Source organism: Crocodylus siamensis, chromosome 14 (assembly GCF_052110815.1).
Source record: "Crocodylus siamensis isolate JL-2025a chromosome 14, ASM5211081v1, whole genome shotgun sequence".
Lineage (NCBI taxonomy): Eukaryota > Metazoa > Chordata > Crocodylia > Crocodylidae > Crocodylus > Crocodylus siamensis.
Window position 1 is genome coordinate 22,708,779 of NC_143408.1, and position 18,746 is coordinate 22,727,524.

At 40.4% G+C, this 18,746-nt stretch overlaps 1 protein-coding gene across 1 annotated transcript in view; it reads right to left on the reverse strand.

Annotated features, from left to right (window-relative positions):
- JHY (junctional cadherin complex regulator) overlaps nucleotides 1–15,928 on the reverse strand; it is a 31,417-nt gene extending 15,489 nt beyond the window's left edge. The window contains exons 1-3 of the mRNA XM_090027283.1: nucleotides 15,796–15,928; nucleotides 13,471–13,831; nucleotides 9,649–10,159 (exon numbers count right to left, since the gene is read on the reverse strand). Coding sequence (XP_089883409.1) covers nucleotides 9,649–10,159; nucleotides 13,471–13,820 — 861 coding nt within the window. The 5' untranslated portion in view covers nucleotides 13,821–13,831; nucleotides 15,796–15,928. The remainder of the gene's footprint in view (nucleotides 1–9,648; nucleotides 10,160–13,470; nucleotides 13,832–15,795) is intronic.
- Between the last annotated feature and the right edge of the window lie 2,818 nt (nucleotides 15,929–18,746).

Consider the following 18,746-nt stretch of genomic DNA (forward strand, 5'->3'; position numbering starts at 1 on the left):
GTTTGATTCTCATATCCAATTGGGAAGGAGTAAGTAATATATATGAAGGGCAAAACTGCAGAATGGAGGTGGAGCCTGGAGGAGACCCGGTAGCAGAGATGCAAGTGCAAAAAGAAAGGCTTCTGAGCCCTGCAAGCTGTTTAAACAAGGGGAATGGCTTTGGTTTTTACTACCTTCCATGATCTTTGTGGCTGAGTTAAGACTCAACAGTTCTCAGGCCCTGCATGGACTAAGTAAGAGAGATGAGGATGGAGTCCTGCTAAAATCATTTCCACATGTGCTTATGGCTAGTTAGTGACCTTTAAGACCATGACCTAAGTTGGAGTTTACCCATAAACAAAACATTTTTCTATCCCATTGCCAAGGAAAGAGGATCATAGATACCGTTGAAAGTGTTGCACAAATGGATAATACTGCACAGCTGACCAGTAATGACTGCCTCCAATCTTTCTGTGAGACAAATTCTGAATTGAAATGCTAATTGGATGATCTGTTCTTATGCATACATGCCATACGCTACAATTGCTTTTTCATGACATGGCACAAACTGAATTTTATTTGAACACTGTGTAAAACCATGTGTAACCATAAAACACTAAGGGCTTTTCATTTCTACTTCTTTATCCTAGTGCTTGCTCACACAGTCAAAAGCCTGGGAGAAACATTTCAATCTTAGAGTTCTCTTTATGCTTTTCAGCCACTTATGGACTATACATCAACTCAGAATAAACAAGATTCATAGATGTGACACTAAATTATTTAGCGGGAAAAAGTTTCTAAATGGAATTAGAGAGGATTAAAGAGAAATAGCTCAGAGGCCTCTAGTAAAAAATGAGTATGAAGGGAATACAAATATCAGCATTGAGCTGTATAGATGTATGAGTGTGTGTGCATACATCTGTACAATGGTGAAGAATCTGCTGACCTGCAGGCAGCTGGGTATCTAGATAGAGAAAGCATATTGCCATTTACTGTAAAATGAACAAACAGACCGTGCTCCCTATATTTGGAAGGACATACCCCTTTGCCTGAGCAAAATCCTACCTATCTGGATGTGCAAGTGGACAGTGGGAGATGCAATGAGTACAACAGCCCCAGTCATTAATTGTCTACATCATCAAAAATATAGTATTAAATTCAGGTTCTGCAACCCATTTTTTAACTGCAAATATCCAGAGGGGTATTCACAGCCTAGATGACAAAAGAGCTCCTTAGAAGGTCTGCTTTTATTAGATGTGTCCAAGGCAGAAGTCAATATAAACAGTTTAAATTGTTTCAAGTGTTAAATCAAGAATTCATGTGCTTCTGAGACCTGCAACATGTCAACTCAGCAGTAAGAAACAATTTAGGAATTTAAGCTCAATGGGATTTCTCTCTTCACCCAAAGCAGCGTACTTGAAATCTGCAGTTTACTTAAGTTTTCTCACCTTCCAATTAAGGCATCAGGTGTAACTCCTTTTGTAGCAAGATATGAGCTCCCTTAAAGGTAATATACAAAGCATTCTCAGTCCATTTAATCTTTGCCAGCACTGAAATCCTCCATTTCGTCCTCCGTTCTCTCTAGGGTTCTTTTGTTAGCAACATTTGCAATCACTACATAGCATATGCACTCACAGTAACTGCTTAATGGTAGGTATTAAATCCACATATAAAGCAGAATGTTTTGGCAAAAGCTTTAGCACTGGGGAATCCTGACTCCTGGTGCCAAGATAATAATTTGTTAGCTAGACCTACTCTGTAATAATTAATGTTCGCACATACCAGGCCACCTATGGAAAAGTCCCATAGTCTCAGCAGGAACCAGTGCCAACTGTGACCAGGCCATTGCTTTCCCATTTAGATGGCTCAAGTAACAGTGCTAAATTCTTCCTTCACTAAGAAATTTTAAATCTATAGATCACCTCTTTCCCAAGAAAAACTGCATAAAGGCTGATTTGCTGTCCTACAGAGTGCAGCTTCTAACCTTCAGTGAACAGTAGGGAATTCAGTCTGCTTAAGTAAACTCAGCATACTTTTATTAAAATGAAAACAGGTCTGAGATTTTCTGAAAGAAGCATAAATGATTTAAATGGTAAATTATCATTGATTTTAATGAGAATTGGGTATCTAAGTCCCTTAGGCTGCACAATATCCTATATCAGGCAAGATATTATCCCTTGCACAGCTTTAATCTTGCCTGGTCAGATGGAGGCAAACCATGCAAAATTATCTTAAAAACAATAGAAAATCTCCGTGTGTTTTAGGGCAGTAAAACTCCATGGACTTCAGTGGTATTATCCTGGCAAATGGGATTACATTTTAGCTTTTAGATAATGCTGCTTCTCAAACTGTTTTCAGAGCTGGCTGAACAGAGCCGGTGCAGGTACTGATCTGTCTGAGACAAATCAGAAATACAGTCCGGTTTCATGGCAAAATTGGTGCCCAGAAAGGCCTCCAGGTTGCTGAGAAAGTTATCGTTGGATTTCTCATAAATTCCCAAGGAGAGTGCTTATTATCAAACCTAATCCTGGAGTCATTTTCTACTTGTATGTTGAATTGGGAAATGACATGATCGCTCCAGAAATCAGCTGTGCAAATGACTAAGAATTGTTAGCTGGGGTTATCAATGAACATTAATGCTCACCTTACGCTGCAGTTGTTTTTCTGTTCTACGCTGTAACAATAAAGGTCACGTGTTAAATTAATGGCACCATGTGTCAGGGATGGTCCAGGCACAGACCCAGGAATGAATGGTGATTTGGCAATCCCTGGTTTCCCTCTTAATGCCACAAGAAAGTGGTCTCTACCAATGCTTTCCCCTTTCACCCTTGGAACAAACTTGTTTCTCTTTTACTATGTATTTTCCTTCTTTAGTAGAATATTTTTCTGGTGATAAAGAGAGGCAGGTGCTCTTTTTCTTAGCTATTTCAGTTTGAGACTCTTTCTGCTTCTCTTCTGAACACGATTCATTTCCTATCTGTGTCCAGTCATACGTGTTACTAACTCTGCTCCCTTTACAACCTTACACACTACAACCACACTTTTCCTATATTGAAAGAACAAAGGAACAAATGAGTCTTTAGCCTGCTACATTGTTCACATCTCCTTCCCCACTACAGTACAAGCAGCGAGCTAAAACAGTGACTGACGTTACAGTAAATTGTTTTCCTATTTGTTTTGGTTGGATTCTGCTCACTCGTGTACCTTTCGAGTGCTGGTATCTTCCTGAATAATGAAACGTTACCTCCTGTTTTAATACACCAGGAAGCTTTCCATTATATCAGTTTATAATGCAACTACTTGGTAGGTTTTATATGCTGATCATTTTTAAGAAATTACATAGGCTGACAGATACTAAGGTGCAACTCCCTCCTCCATATTTTAAAACCAAAAAAATTTTTGGTTTTAAAATGCGCCTTACACTCCCCAAAGAACAAGAAATGAAACAATATTACAATTTTAGTTTGCATTCCTTGGTAGCCCATCAAAACCAGCTAGTGCTAGAAGTTTCAGTTTTATGGGTCAGTGGCATTATCAGCTGAGTATTGGCCTAAGGAGATTTGACCCTTTAAGCCCAGGACTCCCAGAGACTTGGCAATAAAGCATGGATTAAATCCATCTCATGCACTGAGTTTCACAGACTATCTATTTTCATAACTACATCTTCTGGCTACCAACCTAGCTGGAGCATCAGTGGGTAGCCTTATGTTTTTTGGAGTAAATTGTATAATCTCATACATGGGGAAATGCAATGGATTTTGGTGCATGAGTTGTAGAACAAGATGTTTAGATTCTCTGTAGCCCACTCTACTCCTAATTTCCTTGGATATGGTTCTTATATTTTAGCTCTCTAATACTATATAACTACTTTTATGTTTAAAGGGTGTTTTAGTTAACAAAACATACCCTGGCACTGGCAGCCAGGATTCCTAGCAAGTAGTGTGGCCTTGGGCTAATTAATCAACATCTCTGTACCTCAGTTTGTCCATCTGAAAAAAAAGGTTAATAATTCTCACTTATTTTGCAAAGGCTTGACCTGTACCCGATGTATTACCTAATACACTCTGGGTTAGGTATGGATGATTAGTAGTTCTTGGGAAGTGCTTTTGGATTATCAAAAATGAAAAACATTATGAAAAATGTAAAAAAAAAAAGCAAAAAAAAAGCAGCAAGTCCTATTAAGGAGGAAAAAAATATGAGTTAAAAGTTTAGAGACAGAGAAGCTAATAACTTTATTGCTACCCAGATTCCAGAGAGCACATGCATGTCCCACCCAGAATCTACATCCATGCTTTGAAATTGTAGGATGTTCTGACCAGGTCTTTCCTCAATAACTTTAGTGTCAGAAACCTGAAGAAGAAAAAAAACCCACCCGTTCAGGGCTCTGTAAACCAAGGCCCTCCCACTACAGCTAAGGATAGCACATACAGATGGAACCCTACAAGTTGGGGAGAGAAAAAAAGCAATGTTTCGCACTCCAGGTTCATTGAAGTTTGGCATTATAACATGCATGACTGGACACAAGTGAAAGAAGTGCACAAACAAGCTAGTTGGATAACCATAGTGCAGATGTGGATAACATTCCCTATGCATTCAAAGACAGCAGGGAATGGAAGTTGCAGAAAGCATGCAGGACAGACTCCTGTTCCTGGCTGAAGCTGGAAGAGCACCGAGATACTGTCCAGTATATATAAGATATCGTCAGTAGATGCCTCTAACAGCAGGCAGCTAAATGACTGCAAATCACAAGTAATGAGCCACTGTACCGAGACATTCATAGGATGTTAAATGCCATAGCAATGCCTTGAACGCCAATAAAGTCACATGGGCGAGAAAGCATTGCAAACCAGAGCAGTGTTGGTGAGAGAGACTTGGAAGCAGCCACAGCACAGACATAAAAACGCCTAATGTATACAGCCTGGCAGTAATGAGACATGGCCAGTGGCAGCTAACAAACCACTTAGAAGCCAAATCATTGTCTTTGGACCAGAAAGCACAGAACGTAGCCAATGGGTAGAGTAGGCGTATGAAAATTCGCAGCTGAGCAGCTATTCAGGGATGACTGAAGTGATATTTGGCTACTTTTCAAATGTGTCGGTTTTGCTTTGGAAGAACAATTTCATGGAAAATTTAGATTTCCTCAACATTTGATTTCCCAGTGGAAGGCTGTTTTGATGAACGTTTTCTGGCCAGCTCTATCTGCTGTCTCCTGAACGAGCAAAACAAACAGGTAGGATGCAAAGGGGCACGAGGGAGCCGGACTAGCAGGATGCTTGGTGCTTGCAAATTGCCCCTGCAGCATGATGCAGGAAATGCACAGTCGGGGGTGGAGGGAAGCCACAGAGAAAACCAAAGCAAAACATAAATCACATTAAAACAAAGGAAGAAACATTTTGAGATGATATAGCCATATGTCTCTTACTCCGTTTACTTCTGCATGTTGTATTCCATGATCCATACGAAAATGGCCATTGCCAAATATTTGGCTACTCAGCCAGTAACCCAGTTGTTGCGATGATGACCTGCCTAGCTGCAGTGCTAAGCCATTTGCCTGTGATAGAGCTAACTGGGCACCACTGATGAGTGGGCATGGCTAATTTGGCAGAAGTCAGTGGGAGAAAGTTTTTGTTATCAGGTGAATTACTAACTAGGGAAACCAACTCAGTTAAAGCGGGGGGGAGGTGAGATCCCATACAGGAGATGGGTGTCTAATACATTTGTAAGCCAAGGCCTAAAAGGGCAGATGGGATATCTCAGATGAGTCATGTTCCCCCAAATGGTAATGAAAGATCTGTCAGCAATGAAGTTAATAAATTAAGAAGCCACTGCCTTGGTTCGCTTCAGAAGAGCAGATACAGGCACACAGCTTTTTCACTGGTGAGACGTTTTTGGTGGAACCCACTGGCTCACAGTATCAATAATTTACCGGGCAGGTAAAGCATACTTCTACATTATCTCTTTGAAAGAGGAACAGGACACAACCTCTGCCAGCATTTTTTGTGAACTATTCTATTAATACCAATCAAATTGAGAAAATGATCAAATGAAATTGCATTTTGAGCATCATAAGCTGTGTAATGTCTATTCTGTTAAATTGAGGCCCATAATTGCTTCTCTACTGAAAAGATACAACAAAGACAGCAATCATGGCATGTCATTATCCCAGACTAGAAAACCGGCCTTTGCAGTGAGGACTTCAAAGGCTTGTGGTTCTCGAATTGCATTTGGCTGCTATTGTTGAAGCGCAGGCAATCTTGATTAGGTGTTTACACCGAGGTAAGGCGCAGTGCACAGAGAGCCTGAGTGCCTTGGTCTAGAGCCATTAAAAAATTGTACATTATGTTCCTTGCTTTGAAGTAAGGGGTTTGTAGGTAGGAAAGCAACTCGTACTGAGTACAGCTGAGCTAGATTGGGCAGCTACTTCTTTTTGTCAAAGAAACTCATCAATCAGGTTTTTAGAGAATCAGGCAGCACCGCAAAAAAGTTGATGCTTTATAAAATGCTATATGAATTAGTGAGCGCACACATCAACCCACAAGTGCACCTTTGCAAGATGTTTGGGTACACGTAGCTCATTGCCTGTGTTCACAGACTTAATAAGCTGCAAATCCTGCAACAATGTGAAATTAGGACTCTTCAATAACACACACTCACTATCTTATCCCATACAAAGATGGTTTAGTAAAGTTATTTGAAAAGTGCTTTTCTTCATAATACAATACTATTTTATGCACACTACTTCAGTGCCAGCTGTGTGGCTAATGTAATGAAGCTGATGGTGCTTCCTTGACGAAGGGCAGGAAATGAACTGGTTTATAGAGGCACAATATCTAAGGTATGCGTCTGGGCCTCTAGAGAAGATGTGTGATGCAGCATTTTTTTGTATCCTCATTGTTTTTTGATGTTCCAAGTTAGCTGCTTCAGTTGACAAAACACTTGGCTAATGTGTACTGATGGTTCAATTCAACTTCATAAACCACAGGTCAGATTATTTTTCTTATGTGCAGCAAATGGTTTCCCCAGCTGTTTCATTCTTGAATGGCTGCTTCACGTCAAGCTCAGATGCACCTTGAAGGTTTAGGGGGGCACCATGTCAAACTTGATGACTGTTTGCTACTGTCTAGTCTATGGAATTGTCTTTGCTTTTAGGCTGCTTTGATACAGAGCTTCTTGACCCATGTTCAGTGGCTTTGGACCCCGATACTCCTTTTGTGTAAGATAAATAAATGCAGAGTAAGGCTGCATCTGAAATTTTGTGTACAATTCTGCTTAGCCACCTTCAAAGAAGATCAGTTCAAACTGGAACAGGTGCAGAGAAGGGCTACTAGGATGATCAGGAGAATGGAGAGCTTATCTTACAAGAGGAGACTGAAAGCTTGGCTTGTTGAGCTTAGCAAAACGAAAGATGAGAGGAGACACGATTGCTCTTTATAAATGCTTCAGGGGGCTAAACCTCAGGGAGAAAAAAGGACTACAGGCTAAAGGGCAATAGTGGCACAAGGTTGGCCATGGATAAATTTGGGCTTGTAAGTGGAAGAAGGTTTTTTACCATTAGAGGAATGAAGCCGTGGAACTGCCTCTCAATAGTAGTGGTGACAGAGGCAAAAAAACTTTTTTTTTAAAGGTGCAGGTTGGTCAGCTTAATAAAGGGAAGATAAGAAGTGACTGCCTGTGAGCGGGATACTGGTCTGGACATGGGGTAACCTTCCATTCCCAGGTTTGCTGGGAGCCCAGGGCCTTGCTAGTGCACGTTCTTGTTAGATTGGGGCACAGAGACCACAGTTATATTACATATCCTTTACAAGGCTGAGACGCAGGCACTAACACAAGGCTCACAAAAGTTACTATATGTAAAGTTTCAGAATTCCCTCAAAAGCAAGTACAGTCATATCAACACAAGCTTTAATTAACTTCATTTTATAGCAATGATTTTTACAACCAACTGGATCATGGATGAAAAAAACGAATACTCTTAACACTTGGACAAGCAAGATCTTGTCCACTAATCCACTGATCTTAATACATACAGCAGGTGCCCTCTAGTGTTTGCATTAGATAGATTTTTACAAGGCTAATGAATATCTCGTAAAAGCATTTGTTCTTCTAGGTGTGTTGGAAAATACAGTTATCTACCTGTTCAATAACTTAGAAGTATAATTACATGATTTTCACCTTCCCATTATACTATAGTGAATCAACATCTAGTATAGTATAATGAATATCTTATGGTATAATGAACCAATGTTTTCAAACAAAACCTCATTTTGTCTACTTTTTGAGAGAACTTTGAAACTAGGCCCTTCATTTCAAGGTACTACATCCCAGAGCTTCCATTGACTTGAAATAGAATAGTAAATACTCAGCACCCTTGAAAAATCAAGCTTGGTGTGTCATATTTTTGGAAACACAAAATATAAACTAACTCCCCACCCCACTTATTTTTTTTTTTTTTGGAAAGCCTGTACTAAATGTCACTGATGAACAAATGTGTGGGTACATCCACCCAGACTGTATCTTCACTATATAATTTTTTCTAGATTTTAAACTGTATATCTTTATAATTATTTTTTTTGATGAAAGCAATTTTGAAGTTGCTCATACCAAACTTTATTCTAAATACTAGCATCATATTTTATTTTTCTTCTAAAAAAATCTGTTATAGATGCTCTGCTGTCAGAAGCATTTGTACTTGCATGATGCAATATTAATGTTTGTTACCAATGATAACAATATGCAACATTTATTATTAAGGCTCATTGTTAATAGATTGATGTAAGCAAAGCTAGTTAAATTCCAGTACAATATAAAAATGAATCATTTAACAAGATGTGATGAACAATTAATTGCACTGGATGGAAAATATCACTATCAAGAAAATTAAGAGTTTAAAAAATATATATGAGGAAGGAGGTGGGGAAAATACTCTATCTAGGTACCTTCCTGCAAAAAGCTGAAATCTTGCACACAGTTCTGAAACCATTCAACAAGAGACAAATTGCCCACTTACATTTGTTACAGCAGTTGACATCCTCTAGTGCATTTACCGGTTTCTGCAACTTGCTTTCCAAGAATGACAGCACAGCATTTGCACTTAATGGCCTGTGCCATTGGTAGCTTGATCCCAAGGTATAGGACTTTGGATCTGGCAACCTTCTCAGTGTCTTGGCTGATGTATCTAATTAAATCGATTGGCATTTTCACAAGAAAGTTGCCTGTAAGATCGAGGGGGATAAATCCTAGTCCTCCATGGGACCCCTCTAAGACTCAAATCCTGTCCTGGGCCACATGGATGTGTTTAGAGGAAAACCATTCTGCTTTCTACTTCCATGCTGGACCTGTGACTTACCATGGCTGCCTAGCATTTAGTTGACTGCTATCAGATAAGACTTAGCTTCTGTACAGGGGACATAGTCATCCCTGGAGAATGCATATGCTACAACTGGAGACCATGACAAGTCTATGCATGGGGATACAAGTAGCACACAACACTTTTCTATAAATGGCAGAGAAGATACTTACAAGAAAACGAATGATCCCTTATGTTGTGAATGACTGGAAATCTATTTAGCCCCCTGTAAAACCATGCGATTTGGTAGAGACTCAAATGATTAGAGGACTATCAGGTCATACCACATTAGAAGATGTCATGAATCAAGTGCATTTGCCTACCTGCTCATGAAGAATTTCTCCTTGCTTTTTACTATGTAGTTGAAGGTATGAATTGTGCATGTTTGCTGCCAGTCCTAAAGTAAGTTTATTTTTTTCCACAAAGTCTTTTTTTGCACTCCGTTGCTTAACTTGTCCAGCTTGAAGAGAGGAAACATCACTGTATGTGCTGGAACTGGTTTTTTGGTGACAATCTACTGTTTTTTTTCCTTCTGTATGTAATCTAAAAGGCTCTCTGCTGATACTAATAATTTGATCATCAGGGCTTAATAATTCTGCATTAATTTCAGGTGATATATTTTGTGGTTCTTCTACCAGCTGATTATTTTTTTTCAAGATTCTGTCTAAGATGCCTTTGGAAGGGAGGTAAGAAAAATCATCAGAGGAGCATTGTGGAGTTTCCTCTGCAGTTTGGCTTGTTCTTTGCACTTCAGACAATTCTCCTCCCTCTTTTATCATCTTCCAGTTAGGATTGTATCTTAGGTGACAATATCTGTCTACAGATTGCTGTTTGCTATAAAACCAAAAAAGAAATATTAACATTTGAAAACGAGCATTTAATCAGAGATTTGAATAAATTCTGGGGAATTCAGTGTGGAGTTCCAGCCTATGCACACATTTCTGCAGTACTTTCCATATGTGTGCAGTCCCACTGAGCTCTGTGGGTACATCTACATGTGCCATTAAGGCAACATGGTAAACACAGGTACAGTTTGCGCCAGAGTTTATCACAGCACCTTAATGGCATGTGTAGATGCTCAAACTGCTGCAGTCCAGGGCACATGTGCAGATGGTGCACTTGGGACCGCAGCAGTTTTAGCTGGGGTGAAGCAGCCCCCGGGCTGTGGAAGACGGTGTTGGACAGGACATTAGTCTACTACGCAGTTAAGCTCACGTGTAGATGCACCTTGCATGTATGTAATTACTTGTGCGACATTTTGCTGGATCAGAAACCAAGCAGCTGCATCAAATTTTTTGAGCTCAGAATCTGGGAAGTCCTTTCTCTTCATATTTAAATGTTAATTAGCACCAAATACTAATTAAGTGTAACACAAACTGATCCAACAATAAAATCTTATCCCAGCATAAATGAACTGCAGTACTTGTAGAAAAGCACCCAAAAAAGCTGTCATGAAAGTGAAACTAGTTGTTTTTTGCAATTTAAGTCAACAGGACTTAATTCATAAAAGGCAAATCATTATATTTGCCATTTATCTTCCACAGGAAAATCTATTTGCTCTCAGAGGTCTTGCTGCCCGGTATAGCTGTCCCTCCAACCTCAAGAGTACTGGGCCCTCAAGAGGGAACAACCTACAGATTTGAAAGTATTTTGTTCATCACCACACAACAGCAAGCTACCTATTCTGGAGGAACTGGAAGACAGACTTTCTAGGCAGGATCCTGGCTAGTGGAGATGAGACTAAGTTGTGTGCCCAGGTTAAGCACACCCTGACCAGAAGACGATTTTTTTTTTCAAAAAAAAAAGGAGAGAGGAATCCAAATTGCTGCTCAGCAGTTTTTCTGTTATAGGTGACTCTCAAATATGAATCGTGTTAGGGGCAGCTGGCCACAAAGGGTGGCCTTTGCAGAGGAGCATTTAGAGAAGCACCCAACTTCTACTGGCTTTCATGCCGTGGTTATAAGCATTTTCTTGCCCTGTTGGGCTCTATAAAAACCAGTAACACCACTACCTATACATTAAGCGTTCATTAACACTGTCTCAAGCCAGTACAAAAGCTTCTTTAATATGTAGTGTGACCTAAATAATAAATTATAATAAATACAGTCTGGTTCTATATTGATGCTTTCATTTCAGATAAGTGTCAGTGACCTGGTATCTTGAGTACTTGAGGTTATGGTTAAAATTCCTTACAATTTACACCAGTGAAGTAGCAATAGTGGGGCTTAAAATGTTGTTATTAGTAATAAAAACCCATAAATCATACATAAGAATACCTAGATGACCATATTACATATTTCTGTGCATATGTTGTTTCAAAAATATTTTGTGGGAAATGATTGTAATGATTCAGATAACAGAATATAATTCTCAAGAGCTCTATTGTGTTGAAATGTGTGCATAGCGGCTCGATTGTATTATGTAGTCCAGGTCACCACACTGGAACAAAATGAGTGTGAAGAGCCTCCTTCATCTCTAATCATCTGCAGACAAAAAGTGCACCTCTTATTCCTCTCCCCAGTTCGATATAAAGGTTAGATGGACTCTGCACTCATCAACAAAAGTGTAGAGGATAGACAACAGATGCAGTGTTTCCTCTTCAAATTCCTGGGTTAGTAATGGATGTAGCGAGAGGGGTTTCATATGCATATGCTATGATATTTGCTCCAGTTAATGGACTATATTTGAGTACTTACTGTGATAAGTTCAAACAAAATAAAATCAAATTTCCATTTAATGAAGAGCCTCATATTCAGCATAGTATTCAGTCAAAAAATTACTAAAATTAGAGCATGTTTCTAGTACAATTAACATCCTTTGCACTCACAATAAAATGTTCCATAACTGGCCATTTTGCCTGTTGAGGAGGTGAATAAAAGCATGCTATTAATCGTTTAGCCTTCATTTGTTTGCCATTTTATTCTAAGTAGACAGTTAAATTGAAACTGCACATTATTATTGCTTCAGCTTTAATTTAATCCTTTTAAACACAAGAATTATTCACCAATTTATACAGCATTAAGCCTTTTATGCATATGACAGCAAATTCAATTTTATTTTATGTAGAAAGTTAATGCCGTTTTAAGAGCGTGTGAGGGTGACAAACAGTCGGCCTAGAATTTTTAATTTTTGCGTTTATATAGTTACTGAATAGAACTGCATCTCATCAACCCAACAGGGTTTCACTGTCTTTTTTCCTTTTATTTGCTGGAAGCTTTTTCGGGTACAGAGCAGCATTATTTCCTAGGATGTGGCTTCTTTTCACATAGCTTATCAAGAGCCTACAGAAAGTTGTCACCAACTAGCAGGCTTGGAAAAAAGTGCATAGTGCATTATGCTATGGGCTTTAGGGGCTGTGGCAAAGCTTTTAATTGTCAGTGAGATGCTTTCCATTGACAGAGGAGGTCTGTGGATGAAGCTCACAGAAAGGAAGGGTCTCTATTTTTCCTGGAGCCTGTACCAACAGAAAATGACTCCGTTCTCTGTGTCAACCCTAGTTGTGCTGTTGCTGTGGGAGAGCACAGGGAAGACTGCTTATTGCCCACATCGCCCTGCCCAGCTGCTCTAGAAGCAACCGAGTGGGCAAATGGCACCCATTTATTTTAGCATAGCTGGACTCAATGTTTCCGTAGTTCCTACATGAGTGTAAGAGAAATTCTTCCCCTTCCCCTTTTACGTGTGGCTTTGAAATCCAACCCAAAATCATATCTTTGGTGAACAAAGGATGGCTGCTCTCCTTTTCTAAAGGAGTAAGTTTATATAGTGTGCTACATTTCAAAACACCTCCTCCTGCATTCTTATTCACGCTAATAGCTAGCTCAGTATTTCTTTTAGGGTGCAATTATTATTATTTTTTTTCCTACTCAAATATTAGTGGGTAAACTGGTACAACCCTTTGGGCCAGTGTAGTTTTATGGGTACATAAGCTGGGAGGAGTTAGACTGCTTTAACTATATAAAACTCATGCATTACTCATTTTTTTTTGTATGTAGATTAGTCCTTGAACTCCTTTACCCCATTCTGCTATATAAAGGCACCATAGGCAGGTCTAAAGCTGTCCAATGTACTGCTCTCTGACTTAAGGAGGCCTAAGCACTAAGATGTCAGGTTTATTCTGTCCATAAACCAAAAACACATTCCTTTACCTTTTGTTATTACTGCTCTTCTGCTTTCCATATTCTTTCCCACTTGAAAGTACTTTGCCATGGTTTGCTGATTCTGGATTATTCACACTTGTGTCTTCCAAGCTATCTTCTTCTAAGCTGTCATTCTCTATCTCATCAGAAGACAGGCCTAATAGTTCTTCATTGTCGGAAATCCGCTTTTGAAGTTCACGCTGATATTCTATCTCCCGCGTCAGGCATTCACAATCGGACTCCTGAGAGTCGTTTAGACTTGGTTGGCAGTTTCCCCCAATTAAAGATGGCCCTTTGAAACCAGTATGACAGAAGTGTGGCTGGAGGAATGTGCTTTGAGCTAAGCTGCTACTATTCATGCTGCAAATATCTAGAAAGGAAATAATGGGAAAATAGGCATCACAGGTGAAGCATTCATGGAACTAGGATGTAAACAACTTGGCCGCTGAAAAAGAAAATGACAGTTAAGTTAAATATCTAGAAGAGCCGTTTATTGCTTAAATCAGTGGTTCTCAAATGATATAGACCTATGGCACCCATCCATAACTTCTGTGACTTGAGTAGCACCCCATTTAAAAAACTAATTGATTTATTATATTGCTTACCTCCTCGCAGGGAGGCTGGGCAGCGGGGTGGGGAAGCGGCCAGCAGGGATAAGCCTGCATCTGTACTTGTATCTCTTTGCGCTTGGGAGGCACCCTTCAAAAGATCTTGTGGCACCTGTCGTGCCTTGGCACCCTGCCTGGGAATCAGTGACTTAAATGGTCAGTAACCTAGTTTGCATGTTTTGAAGCAGTGATTTTATTCCTAAATACTGAAGTGATCAGTTCTATCACTTGAACTGAGCAGTACCTTACATGGTGAGAAACCAAAGATACTAAGGCCCTGAGCCTGTATTACAGTCCTGTATACTAAGGCCCTAAATTACAATCCTTTTACCATCCTGAATTATTCCAGTGATTTTAAATAGGACTGCTCATAGTCATGTTTAAGCATGTGTGAAAGCGTTTGAAGTCTTGACTCTTGTATGGTCAGCTAATACTTCATATGAGTGTGGTTACCAAATAAGAGTTTCAGTTACATTATATATGAAAAAATATTATATATATTCAAAAAAAAGAACAAAGAAAACCAGCCAGCAACTTAACTCTGCATTTACAAAATACTTTGCACACATGATCTAGGATAACATTATAATAAAGCAACAAAAGAGGGAAGTCCAATTTTAACAAAAAAATGTTTTCATATAACACTACGTTCATTTTAATGTACATCATTAAATACACACATATATTTTTATATTTTCCCAGGGGTAAAGTTAAACACTCACCAAGCATTTTATTAACATGCTAATGGTACCTATAACTGTCCTCTTTTATTGATTATACTTTATATAACAACAGACCTATACTGGGAAGTTATGCATAAGCTGTGGAGAGAAGACTCATCAATCATTTTGTCTGTACAGACTTCCAAACCAGTAGTTTTATCCCCATTTGAACACAGTGCACTGCTTGATATGTCCATTTACCCACTCACTAGTGATGAATGAAAATCTTTCCACCATATGCTGCAGAAACTCACTCGTCAATTTGCTCAGAATTTAAGGATTTATTCTTTTAAAAAGCTCCGAGCTCTTATGGTTGTAACGATCACTTAACAAATGTGACCTGATAAAAACCAGGGCGGTACAACGAATACGGTACTTATCCGTACATTTAGATTATTTTCTGGCTTTGCCACGGTGGGTGTATCCTTCAGCAGATTAATATCCTGCCTGCGCCTCCAACCCCTGCGCTGTAAAGTGGGGATGAGCCTGACCTATATCAAAGGCCTCTGAAATCTCAGTTAGGAAGCTTTTCTCTTTTGGCATATAGAGACAGACCCCTCTATGGGGTTTTATTTGAAGGAGTGCCAAGGAGAAATTTGTAAAACCGGCCAAGTACACTGTTCTTGTTCAGGCCCCCGCGGGCAGCGGCAACACCGCCAAGAACCGAGTCAGTTTTACTCTAGTGCCGGTAGGAGATCTTACTACACACGCGCGCACACATGTATGTATGTATGTATAGATATGTATGTGTCACACATATCTATCTACACACACACATAAATATATACACATTTATATATGCATAGACACGTATTTATATATACGAACACACACATTTATATGCACACGCGCATATATTTATATCTACGAACACATATATGTACACACATGTATATATATGTCCACATACACATGTACACACACATAGTGTACACACACACACACACACACACACATATAGTGTATACACACACACAAACACACCCACACACCCCCTCACCTACTCTGCGGAGCACGGCCCCCCCCGCGCAGCAGGGGCAGTCTCCGCACGGCCGCAGGCGGCGATTCCCAGCGGCTCGCGCACTACGCTGCCGGCGTAGCGTCTCCATGGCTACCGTACACAGACGCGCTGGCCAAGCCGGCCGGAAGGGCGGGAGAACGGAGCTGTCCCGCCCCCCGTACCCCCCCCCCCCCCCGCGCTGTGCGGAATGGGACCGTCCTCCCCTCGCAGCCCCGCAGCCTGGGCCGCGCCATGCCACGGCCGGGGGGGGAGCGGCCCTGCCCTGCCCTGCCCTGCCCTGCCCTGCCCTGCGCGCTCAGTCCCTCGTGGTACCTGCAGGTACCAGCTGCTCTCCGCCCTCTGGGCCCACCTGCACTGCTTGGCAGCAGGGACTCAGTCTGCGTCTTCCGAGCCAGGCTGCACCCAGTACCCTGGGCGTGTCTACACGGTAACAAACGTGCCCTAATTACTGCGCATCAAGTCTAATGCTCGGTTGACTGAGTCCTAATGCAACGCACAATCGCTCGTGCTACTGCTCAGCAGCGCTGGCACAGTGTTTTTTTAGCAACACGTACTGCAGTAGCCCAATAACACTGCGTGGTAGTGTATTGGCACGGGTTTGGCCTGGGACACTACTGCGCAGTAAGCATCTCGTGTAGACGCGCCCCCTGCGCATCAAAGCAAATCCACTAGTTGAAGCCACTGGGCTCCTAAGTCTCCCAGCTGGGGGGAAGGGAGCTGATTTTCCTCCCGTAAACAAGAGACAGCCTTGCAGTCACGATGTCTCGCTCCGGTTTGTTCCAGCCCCGAGCTTGCACCGGGTACGGGACTGTCATCCACTGCTGGGGTATACGGGACCTCCGATTCTCAAGCCAGCACAATAGCCCATTTCTCATGCCTGAGAAACAAGGTGATCTAAGGTACGAGCAGATAAAGTGAATGCATCGCTTTTGTAAAATGTCAAAGCGTGTCAGGCTCTGTAGGCTTTTGCAACCTTGGATTATACAAAAGGCAGCTTCATATTTGCAAATGGAAAGGGCGGAGGGTTGAGGGGGGGAGGACCATCAACAGGTCTAATCATTACTGCTGGGAAATTTGCACATGAATGTAGCACAGGGAAGAGGAGAGGAGGCTCCTCTCTCAGATGGGAGAGCATTGTAAAAATAGCATTTCAACAAGATCAAAACCCCATTGAGAATATGGTAAATTACCGTGACTTCAGATGGGATCTGTAACAGGAGATTATGTTGTTGGCTTAGATTAGTGGGCCCATTAGTTCAAATCTGCTGATACTTAGTAGTCCGTGTAATGAGAGCAATAGGGTACAATATGCATTATACATATTTTAATTTACTTTCACTGCATGCGCCTAATGGTATTGTGGACAGCTGTGCAGTGGAAGCTGTCAAACTGATTTAGGGTCACACTTCTGGATGAGAGAATTAGCTTTAAGTTTTGTTGTTTTTCATTTTACTAAGCCAGTGATTTCTCAACCAGGGTGCCTTGAGATCATTTCAAAGATCCCATGGGGTGCCACACAATGTTAACATTTTTTAAGCGTGCAAACATGATTCGCGAGATAAACCTAGAGCTTTCAAATAGTCATCCACAGTGTTAAAAACATTCTGACCTGTTGGGGGGTCTTTCTGAGTTCTTTACAACAGGAACATTTCTTTATTTTAACAGGTGAAAATGAAGAGCTAGCAATTTCCATGGTGTGTGTTGAGTCTAATGAGGGGTGTCTTAAATCCAAACCAGTTGGGAACCACTGTATTTAAGCCCTTTGTAACAAAGATGACAACACAACTAGACACTTTAAGCATCGCCACCCTCTTCTGGCTTTGCAGTATCATCTGTTGCTCAATTGAGGTCAAAAAGGCAATTGCACATATGTGAAGGCCGCTCATCTGAAGAGTCCCTTTTAAATCTAGGGAACTTTTTGTGTAAGGAAAGTATGCCCATAAGTACTTTGTAAAATTGTAAGTTTTGTGGGGATGGGACTGTGCCTTTTTTCACCATGTACAGCACTGTTGCTTAAACCACATTTATGGAAGCAGGCAACAATTAAAAATATGCTCCAGTTTAAACAAGCTCTTAGATTATTCTTTATTGATGTATTTGAAGATCAGTCATTGCAACAGAATGGAATCATCTGGAGCCTCCTTTCTTTAATTGGATTGGAATATCAAAGTATCAGTGAGCCGAGGCAATTAAAACTGATGGATGCAAAAAAAATGATTGTCATGGCAGGTACCTAACTACTGAATATGCCAGTGATGATGATGCCAGTCTGACAGATCTGTTACCTTTTAGCATATTGATTTTTGCACTATCCTAATGCTTGGCAGACTTGAGACTTGGCTAATTCCTTTTAATATGTGGTATACCATTGTGACCGCTAGTGATTTTTCTTTTCTGCATCATTAGCTGTATACCTATTTTATTATTCACTGACATGCAAACTACTTTAGATAGGGGGAAGAAAAATGCATAATTAGACTTTTAAATTCAGTTTATTAAAAAAATGTCATTCTAAACAGTTCATTATTGTTATTTTAAGAGAAGAAGACAAAATACTCATCAGTGAAAACTGTAAGAATAAAAACGGCAGAGTTTGATTGCAGCTACAGGTCATGTAACAAACATGTCTGTTACGAACAAGGAGGAAGAGAACAATGCCGATAAATCAATCAGTGCAGCTGGAAACAAAACCTCAGGTAAAAGTATCCCCCATCTTCCTATTTCTCACGCACGCACGCACGCACGCGCGCTTTTATACAGTCCCTACTGTGAAGACCGTGGTTTTGTAATGCCTAAAGTATTACTGTACTTTAAGTAAGGGAAATAAACAAGCCATATTAAGTATAATCATAGTTCACTTAATAAAATACAATGTTTCATTGTAAAATTGAAACGTGTAGATGAACTACCACTACTGAAAGCAGACTGTTTCTT